Source organism: Otolemur garnettii, unplaced genomic scaffold (assembly GCF_000181295.1).
Source record: "Otolemur garnettii isolate 467f Iridium unplaced genomic scaffold, OtoGar3 scaffold00007, whole genome shotgun sequence".
In the NCBI taxonomy this organism is placed as follows: Eukaryota; Metazoa; Chordata; class Mammalia; order Primates; family Galagidae; genus Otolemur; species Otolemur garnettii.
The window spans coordinates 9006714-9016955 of NW_003852402.1; the positions used below are offsets into that span (position 1 = coordinate 9006714).

Sequence of the window (10242 nt, forward strand, 5' to 3'; positions counted from 1 at the left end):
CTGGGGCGGGGCGGGGCGGGGGCGGGGCTACGGGGCGGGGCTCGAACGTGGGGGGCGGGGCTGACCTGTAGGGCGCGAGCTTAGCCGGCGGCCGGCCGGCCCGCGCGCTCCCGTCCCGCCCCCTCCCGCGCGCGCTCGCCGGCGAGGAGGAAAACGTTGCGCAGGTTCAAAAATGGGACGTCGGCGGCGTGAGGCAGCGCGAGGGGGTGTGCGCGCGTGCGCGTGCGCGTGCGCGCCCAGACGAGGGTGACTGGGACCCCGCCGGCCCCAGCATCGCGCGCCGTAGCCGCGGCCCCGCAGCTCCGCCCCCGGCCCGGCCAGGCCCGGCCCCGGGCCCGCTCGCCCGCTTCCCCGCATGGAGCTGTCAGCCATCGGCGAGCAGGTGTTCGCTGTGGAGAGCATCCGGAAGAAGCGCGTGCGGAAGGTGAGGCTGCCCGGGGGCGCTCCCAGAACCCTTGTGAGGTCCTCTCTTGTCCCCAGCACCGCCTCCCATGCTCTGGGGACGAGAGGGAAGGTGGGGCTGGGGGCCCAGGCAGCCCTGAGCTGCTGGGCTCGTTTCCCCAGCTCGTGCCTCAGTTTCCCCTGTCGCCATGAGGCAAGTAGAATAAAAGTTGTCGCCCCGGGATGCTGGAGACTGCTGAACCCGCCTGAGCTGGAAATAGTGTCGGAATGTAGGGATTCCGAGCGCCATCCTCCTTCATCCCCTTTTCATTCTAAATATGGGGAGGCGGAGACAGAAGTTGAAGCGACTTGTCCAGTGTGTTATTGTCAGAGCTGGGTCTCGAACTCGGGACTCTGGACTCTTGGCACCAAGTCCTTTGAAATTGGAAGCAGACCTTTGAAAGAGTCTCCTCTTGCCTCTGAAGTTTTCCTGCTGGACTTTGACCTTTTCAGATCCCTACCGCTTACACCCTCAACCCCCTCTTTCCAGCCCCATCTCTCTATCCCCCCGCTCCGGTGTAGGGCATCCTTGAAGCTCCTCCCCGTCTGCCTTTGCCTTCACTTAACACCCTGCAGTTTAAGGAGACTTCCGTCCTGCTGGGTTCAGGACCAGCACTTCCGAGCTGGACTTTGATTGTCCTGGCCTGGCATCTACATGTCCTAAGCACGTTTGTGGAATGGGCTCACCCAAACCTGGAGGCTGGGTTTAGGGAAGTCCTTAGGGAAAAGTTCTTCTGGCACTCACCACTGTCCTTTTCCCTCTCTTCTCTCCACAGCCCCTTGGGAGGCTACAGGGGCAAGCTGGAGGGGCCTTAGCAATCAACCTCCTCGAATTTGATGGAGGCAGAAACTGGGTAGGGGAAGTAGCCTGCTCAAGGTCACCCAGCAAGGTAGGGGTAGAGGTAGAGGTAGAGCAGGAGCTCATGTGGGCTGGTTGCCAGTCCATCTTCTTTCCATAGAGAAGACTTAGTTCTGGTGTCTCGTGCCATGGATGAAGGGCAAAGTGAGTCCTGAGTGTCTTTTCTTCTCCCAACTTGGCTTGGGATTCAGCTGTGTTTATGATTGGAGCTGCCCTCTTTCTTCCTTCATCCCCCAGGGTTTCTGTGTCTTAATAGAGGTCTAATTTATTCCACAAAGGTCTGTGCTTTCCAAGTGTAGCCTGAAGCAGGTACAGAGATTACCACGGCCCTGCCCCACCCCCAAATCGGAGATCTGATGAGATCGAGGATCTTTATTCCTTCAACCAGTGACTTAAGACATTTATTGAGGATCTGTTGTGTAGTAGACATAATTCTAAGCCCCAAGGATATATTCCTTCCCTCGGAGAGCTGGTGTTCTGCAGAGGGAGATACAATGAATGAGAAATAAAGACAGATGCCTTCAGATGGAGCTGTGTGCCCTACAGAAATAGAACTGTAAGGTGCCAGAGAGGGACAGCATCAGAAAAGTCAGCCAGGGAAGGCTGACTTTTGGAAGGCCTCTTTGGAAAGGTGTCATGTTTTGGTCTTTAGAGTTTTGGCATAGAGGGGCTTCATCTATTGAATGCAATTGGACCTTAAAGGGACCATGTTGGCGGAGCCTGGGTCTATTTTCTAACAATTGGAGGACTGCCTTTCTGAAGGTGGATACTTTCTCAGTCTCCTGTGGGTCATATGGGGATCTTTTGAGTTGAGAGTTCTAAAGTCTCTGGCCCATTGCTTTTCCCAGAGACTCAGCTCACAGGGAGGAGAATCCAGGAACATCCTAGGGAGGAATTTTCTAGGATTTGGAGAGTCTTCCAGTCTAAAGAGGAAAGTGTTATGATCTTGGCACTGGGACTCTATGGATTTTTGGCCATGCATACATGCCCCCCGCCATGTGGTCTCAGTGTCCCCCATGTGACAAAAGCTCTGGGCTTGGGCCACTGGAGGCTCAGGTGTGTTTGCCACCAGATGCTGTCCTGTGTGCTAGTGGGGAGGGCAGTCAGGGGTGGTTGTGCATCAGCCAAAGTTTGGGTTCTCTGGATTTGTGAGGATCTGATGGATGGCAGGTCCCTGGATTATCCTTTATGTGTTGGGGAACACTTGTGTGCGGAGGGGATTTGGGGATGAGGTCCTTTGGGCTATACTGTCCTGTGAGTGGTTGTAGGGGCAATTAGGGGGTCTCACTGTGTCTGGTTCTTTCTCTTCGCAGGGTAAAGTCGAATATCTGGTGAAGTGGAAAGGATGGCCCCCAAAGTAAGGCTCCTTTGTGTGTGTGTGTCTGTCTACCTGTGCCTCCCCCTTCCCTGGCCAGCTTATAGCTCCAGCTGCTCTAGTAACTGGACAGCTGGCCTTGATTAAATTATTGTCTTCCTGGGCCTTGGTTTCTGCTCTGCTAGCTGAGGGACTTGGAGCCCTGGAGGTTCAAGGTGGGTCTCTAGTTTCTCTTCTCAATCTGCCCGCTCAGTGTTGGGACCCATCTTCTAGTTGGAGTTTCTCCCACCTCCTCCCTTTCCTTTCTTCCCTCCCTTCTCCCCTCCTTTCCTTCTGCTTTTCTGGAACCTGAGAGGTGAAGGCCCAGCATCTCCACATCAGAGATGGCTGCTGGCCCGAAGGAGGGGGCCCTGAGCCACAGTAAGTACAGTGCTGGGTGCACAAGGGGAGTCCAGCAGTGGAGCAGGAATCCTCAGTGCCTAGCAGGACCTACAGAGTAGGTTCCCATAGAGCAGCAGTTCTCAACCTGTGGGTTGCAACCCCTTTGGGGGTCGAACAACCCGTTCACAGGGGTCACCTAAGACTGTCTTGCATATCAGATATTTACATTAAGATTCATAACAGTAGCAAAATTATAGTTATAGAGTAGCAATGAAAATAATTTTATGGCTGGGGGGTTACCACAACATGAGGAACCGTATTAAAGGGTTGTGGCATTAGGAAGGTTGAGAACCATTGCCATAGAGCCATGTGAGCTAGGTGTGATCATGCTCTCTCTAGATAATGCCAAAACAGGCTCAGCGGATAAGCAGCTTGCCTTAGGTCACACAGCAAATGGAGGCAGAATTGGGACTTGAACTAGGCCTTTCTGTCTTCAGGTAACTCCTTTGTGCCCCCCTAGGCTTCCCTCTCAGAGTTGGGGGCAGGGAGCTAGGACCTCTCCTGCTGAGGCCCAATCCGGAGTGCAGACCAACTAATCACCTCCCAGCAGGGAGTTGTTGGGAGGGGGAGGGACCGAGCTAATCCTGGGGCTTCCTCATTGGCCTGTGGGTGCCCCACCTCCCTGCCTTGCCTCCGGGAGACTGATTCCTGGAAACCCCCTGTGCACCAAGCTGTTGAGACAGGAATTTTCTGTTTTGGTACTGGAAGCTGACCTAGTATTGGGTCCTGCTTCTGGGGGATGACGGAAAGACAGCAGAGGGGAAGACAGCCCATAGTGCCTCAGCTTCCCTCTCTGCAAAATGGGTTCAGTGTTCAGTAGACCCACACCCATCTCTCCTTTCATAGGGTACTTAGCCTTGTGGGGTGAAAGGCCTTGGCATATATGTTCAGGGTGATCTTCAGGTATCCTGAGGACTGGGGTAAGTGGCTGGCATGTAGATAATGTGATCCTCCACCCTCACTTCCACTGCAACAACTGTTCTTTCTTCCCAAATACCCTTGGGGGCTAAAGGAGGAGCCTCAGGCTGATCAAAGGTAGACTTTTGGTCTGGGTGAACAGGGCAGTAAAGGGAGCTGCCCAGGGTGGGCAGTGGGAGAGCTGAGGCTCTGGGCGCAGCTCTTAGCTTCTGCACTGGGACATCGAGTTCCAGCTGTGGTTACCAGCTTGTTGGCCTTCAAAGCACTGTTGGCTATTTTTCCTCCTCCAGAGGCTCTATCCTTTGAAAGTTTTCCTTCTCTAAACAGAGGTCCTTATTAATGAGGAGTTCTTAGATGTGAGTACATCTGCCGACCAGAACTTTAGTCAGAAGGGAAGGAACTAGGGCTCCAAGAGCAGAGTTCACCATGTTCCTGGTGGCCTGTGCCCCTGGCCTAGAGGCCCATTGGATTCTTAACATGCTGAGACCACCAGATGGGTCTTCAGGATGACCGCCAGGTGACCCCTAATGGTTCTGGAAACCCTGTTTGACTGAAGGCCTTCTGTCCCACCTGCTTTGGTCTGGGTTCCAGGCCTGGGAGCTCACCCAACAGCTGTGAACCCTTGGGCAGGTCCCCAGTGTGGCTGGGCCTCTGTTCCCTGTCTTCACGTTAGGTTAATGAAGCCTCTTTTGCAGGGCTGTTGTGCAGATTAGATGATGGATGTAAGCTTCTTGATGCATGCTCAGCCCAGACCAAGGGCTTTAGTAAACATTTGCTGTTAGTGCAAAGTTAGACAGACATCTAGATTGTATTTCTGCTTTTGTTTACCCTAGCCAGGAAGGGGACCTAGGGTATTCCACTCTTCAGAGGAGTTCAAAGCATCCCTAGAAATTATTTAGATCAGTCCTCTCATTTTTCAGATAGAGAAACTGAGGCCTAGAGAGGAGTGGGTCATCACAAAACTTTAACTCCCAACATATGCCGTGTGGTGCCCACGTTATGCCATCCACGGTGCCACCATGGTATGGGCACAAGGCAAGTATGGTCAACACTTGTCTCCTCTCTTGGAGGAAGACAGAAGTCAGTCTCAGAAGAAGCAGGGGAGCCAGCTGTCTTCAGCCACCCTTCTCAGGAGAACTTGATGAGGAAGAGGCTGAGAAAGAGGGCAGGAATAGGTGGTTGGACTGGCTGCATCCTCCAGGCCAGTCAGTAAGGTCTTATTATGAGCCAGGCATTGGCTAATTTAATTGCCTCCTAGTGACTCATTTTACAGATAGAGAAACTGAAGCCCACAGCAGAGAAGAGTCTTTACCTAGGGCCATACAGCTGGCCTACTTCTGTGATACACAGCCAGCTTTGTGACCAGGAGTCTCTTATGAGCCTTTTGGGAAGTTCAGTGGGAAGTGCCCAGGCTTTGGAGCCACACCTCCCTGCTTTTCAATTCTGGTTGTGCACTTATACCAGCCGTGTGACCCAGGGCAAAACCTTCGACCTCTCTGCCTCCTCTCTGCCCACCTGTAAAATTGAGGCCCTAATCCCCCTGGGCCTTGCTGAAGACTACCTGAGACCGGATGAGATTTGTTAACACCCGGCCAGGGGGCAGGGGAGGAGCTAATTCCTCCCTGAGACTGGGGCTGGGAGTTGCAGATTTATGCACTCTAGGCTTTCAAAATTGAATTAACCCACGCTTATTTGCTTTTATTATGTACCACACTGACGGAAGTGCTTTACTTAACATATCCCATCTTCACAACAATCCTAAGCAACAAGGATGATTGGTATCCCCACTTGAGGATGTGGCCACAGAACAGTGAGTCACTTGAGCAAGGCCGCACCCCACAGTCTGGACCTGAGCCCACCTAGTGCTTCTCTTTTGGGTAACTTTAAATTAGAGTGAGGAATGGGAACTGGCTCGGCCATGCGGGGTCCGTGGGTTGTTCCACCCGCCTACTCCCGCAGCTCCCCACGCCCAAGTACCCCAGCCGAAGGCCGGTTGAGAGTGGGGGTGGGGTCCTCCACCTGCTGGTGCCCTCCCCACCCCCCAGGGGCTCACGAGGGGTAGCCGCGAGCTTGTTTACCGGGCGGGGGCGGGGCGGCGGTCACGTGGCCATGTTTATCTCGGAGCCGGCGCGCGCTGTCCCCGCCCTCGCCTCGTGGTTGGCCGCGTAATCCCGGCGCGTGCCCCTCCCGTGCGTGCGTGTGCGCGGGCGCGGGCGCGCTCGAGCTCGAATACCCAGTGGCGGGGCGGGGCCAGGGCGGAACACGCCCCACCCCATCCTATCCCATCCCACCTTCTGCCCCTCCCTGGGACGCTCGACTCTCCAGCTGAGCCCCTGACGTCTCCTGGCTGTGTCCTTCCTGTGGCGCGCTCTTGGCGTTTGTGAGCCCAGCCGTTAGCGAAGCTGCTTCCCCTCGTGCGGGCTCCAGTTTGCAGGCCTGGGGTCCAAGAGGTTAAGACTCGGTGCGAGCACCCTCCTGTCTCCAGCACAGAGCTGAACCAGACCTCCAGCTGCGCCATCCAGAAATGGTCCCCTTCCCAACCTAGCTGACCCTTTCTGTGCAACGACTGTGTGCCAGGCCCCAGCTAGACCCTGAGGAGACCAGGGCAGTTGGGCAAACCTCTTCTCCCCCGTATCACGGCCCAGTGGAGGGCCGGAAGTTAGAAGGTGGCTGAGAGGCAGGCTGAGTTCCATCCATAGACTAGCCACTTAACTGGCTCAGTTACCTTGGGCAAGTTGCCTATTTCTCTCTTTATCTGTAAAATGGGGGGAATAAATGAAGAACCTACCTTGTCAGAGTATTATGGAAGAGGCACCAGTTCCCAGCAGTAGACGGCGAGCCTGCAGTTATTGTGACGGTGGTTGCTCTTCACATGAGGAAATTGAGGTCCAGAGGATAGGGACTTCCCAGAAATCACACAGCAGCCACATCAGCTAAAAATTGACAGGGCAAGGGGGACTAGACGCTGCATTTCAACAACTAGAGAGGGTGAGACAGATTGCACAGGAGGAGCACAAAATTTCCCTTCTTGCTAGTTATGGTTGAGGAGATTCAACTGCTATTTGGGGGAAGGATTGTGGTTGCTTATACTGTAGTTTGGGCTTCAGTTTCACTTTGAGCACTTCTGCAGAAATGAACAAAGGCTGTAGAGGCTTCCAAGGCTCTTCCCATTGAGGGGGCCACTGGGCCTTCACTGGGAACTTTGGGAGGGATGGCTTTGTCTGCTAGGGTGTCCTTGGATCGATCCATGGTTATGGTGGGGGGGCAAGTGCAGTGTAAGGCCCAAGGAGGCAGCAGGGGGAGGGCTAGTCCTACTGGCAGAAGACAGCATGGGAGGGATGTCAGGACCTGTGTCTGACAGGAGGGAGGGACAGAGCACTCCAGGATTAGCACTTTAAAGGCAAAGCAGACACAAAGGAAGTAAAGTCAGACTGGTGGGAAGGACCTGGTGGGAAGACCTCATAGTATGGTCTTCATTGCCAAGTCCTGAGAGCCTACATACCTGGCAGAAGGAGCTGTGCCCAGGTGTTAGAAAAGAGAGGAAAAAAGCATTCTGTCTTCTGACAACTCGTTGCTCTGCATTGAACTGCTGCTAACTCTCACAAGAGATGTCTGGGGACAGTTTAAGATCAAGGCTGTAGGCTCGGCGCCTGTGGCTCAAGCGGCTAAGGCGCCAGCCATATACACCTAAGGTGGCGGGTTCAAATCCCCAGCCTGGGCCCGCCAAACAACAATGATGGCTGCAACCAAAAAATGGCCAGGCGTTGTGGCAGGCGCCTGTAGTCCCAGCTACTTGGGAGGCTGAAGCAGGAGACTCGCTTGAGCCCAGGAGTTGGAGGTTGCTGTGAGCTGAGATGCCATGGCACTCTACCCAGGGGGACAGCTTGAGGCTCCTGTCTCAAAAAAAAAAAAAAAAAGAAGATCAAGGCTGTAACTGGACACACTAGGAAGCAGCAGGGGCAAGCACTCAGCCTGGCTCTTCTGCTCCTAAGCCCTCCCTACATCCAGTCACCTTCCTTCTCACCCAGCAGGGCCTCTGGCCAGGATCAGAGAACATTGCTTTGTTTTTGTGTATATATGTATTTTATATACATGTGTACTTTGTATATATAGTCAGTCATGTCTCAGTGACGGATACATTTTGGGAAATTCATGCTTAGGTGATTTTGTCATTGTGTGAACAGCATAGAATGTACTTAGACACACCTAGAGATGTAGCCTACCACATACCTAAGCTATATGTATGTGTAGCCTACTGCTTCAAGGCTACAAGGTTGTAGAAGATGTTACTGTCCTGAACACTGTAGGGAATCATAATACAGTGGTATTTGTATATCTGAACATAGGTAAACGTAGAAAAGATTCAAGAAAAATACAGCATGATGGCACACCTGTATAGGGCACTTATCTTGAATGGAGCTTGCAGGACTTAAAGTTATTCTGAGTAAGTCAGGGAGTGAGTGAATGTGAAGAGCTAAATTTTTTTTTTCTTTTTTTGTGAGACAGAGTCTCACTATGTCACCCTGGGTAAAGTGCCCTAGCATCACATCTCACAGCAACCTCAAACTCCTGGGCTTAAGCAATTCTCTTGCCTCAGTCCCAAGTAGCTGGGATTATAGGCACCCACCACAATGCCCGGCTATTTTTTTGTTGCAGTTGTCATAGTTGTTTAGAAGGCCAGGGCTGGGCTCCAACCCAGCCTCAGTGCATGTGGCTGGTGCCCTACTCACTGAGCTACAGGTGCCAAGCTTCAAGGGCTAAATTCTTACAAAAATCTTTTTACTCTCTCCTTTTTTTTTTTTTCCAGAGACTGAGTCTTACTTTGTCGCCCTCGGTAGAGTGCTGTGGTGTCATAGCTCACAGCAACTTCCAGCTCTTGGGCTTAGGTGATTCTCTTGCCTCAGCCTCCTGAGTAGCTGGGACTATAGGCGCCCACCACAACGCCTGGCTATTTTTTATTGCATTTTGTCCAGGGCCAGGTTTGAACCCACTACCCTCAGTATATGGGGCCGGTGCCCTACTTACTGAGCCATAGGCACTGCCCCCTTTTTACTCTTTTGTAATTAGCACTTGGCCTAAACTACAAACACATTGTACAGCTGTACAAAAATATTTTCTTTTCTTTTCTTTTTTTTTTAGAGACAGAGTCTCACTTTGTCACCCTCGGTAGAGTGCTTTGGTGTCACAGCTCACAGCAACCTCCAACTCCTGGGCTTAGGCAATTCTCTGGGCTTAGGCGATTCTCTGGCCTCAGCCTCCTGAGTAGCTGGGACTATCGGCACCTACCACAATGCCTGGCTATTTTTTTGTTGCAATTTGGACAGGGCCAGATTTGAACCCACCACCCTCTGTATATAGGGCCAGCACCCTACTTACTGAGCCATAGGCGCCGCCCCCCAAAATATTTTCTTTATGTGTTTATAAGCTTTTTTTTTTCTTGAAACAGCGTCTCAGTCTGTCACCTTAGGTTGAGAGCTGTAGCATCATAGCTTCTAGCAACCTTAAACTCTTGGACTTGAGCAATTATCTTGCCTCAGCCTCCCGAGTAGCTGGGACTGCAGACACCTGCCACAATGCCTGGATTGTTTTTCTATTTTTAGTAAAGATGGGGTCTTAGACTGATCTTGAACTCCTGAGCTCAAGCAATTCACCCGCTTTGGCCTTCCAGAGTGCTAGGATTACAGGCATGAGCCACTACGCTTGGCCTATAAACTTTTTTCTGTTTTAACTTTTTTTTTAACTTTGTAAACTTTGGCTCGGCGCCTGTGGCTCAACCGGCTGGGGCGTCAGCCACGTACACCTAGGGTGGCGGGTTCGAGTCCCCAGCCCGGACCCGCCAGACAACGATGACGGCTGCAACCAAAAAATGGCCGGGCGTTGTGGCGGGCGCCTGTGGTCCCGGCTGCTTGGGAGGCGGAGGCGGGAGACTCGCTTGAGCCCAGGAGTTGGAGGTTGCTGTGAGCTGTGATGCCACGGCGCTCTACCCAGGGGGACAGCTTGAGGCTCTGTCTCAAAAAAAAACTTTGTAAACTTTTTTGTTAAAAACCAGGAATTATGGTTCAGTGAGTAGGGCTCCTGCCCCATATACCGAGGGTGGCAGGTTTGAACCCAGCCCTGGCCAAACTGAAACAAAAAAATAGCTGGGTGTTGTGGTAGGCTCCTGTAGTCTCAGCTACTCGGGAGGCTGAGGCAAGAGAATCACCCCATACCCAGGAGCTGGAGGTTGCTGTGAGCTGTGGCACCATTGCACTCTACTGAGGGTGACTCT

At 52.8% G+C, this 10242-nt stretch overlaps 1 protein-coding gene across 2 annotated transcripts in view; it reads left to right on the top strand.

Annotated features, from left to right (window-relative positions):
• Window positions 1–220: 220 nt before the first annotated feature.
• The window catches only part of CBX7 (chromobox 7), a 20750-nt gene continuing 10728 nt past the window's right edge, over window positions 221–10242 (top strand). For both annotated transcript variants that reach the window (XM_003783193.3, XM_023509438.1), the window contains exons 1-2: window positions 221–424; window positions 2614–2657. In XM_003783193.3, the coding sequence (XP_003783241.1) occupies window positions 356–424; window positions 2614–2657 (113 nt within the window). In that variant the 5' untranslated portion in view covers window positions 221–355. The remainder of the gene's footprint in view (window positions 425–2613; window positions 2658–10242) is intronic.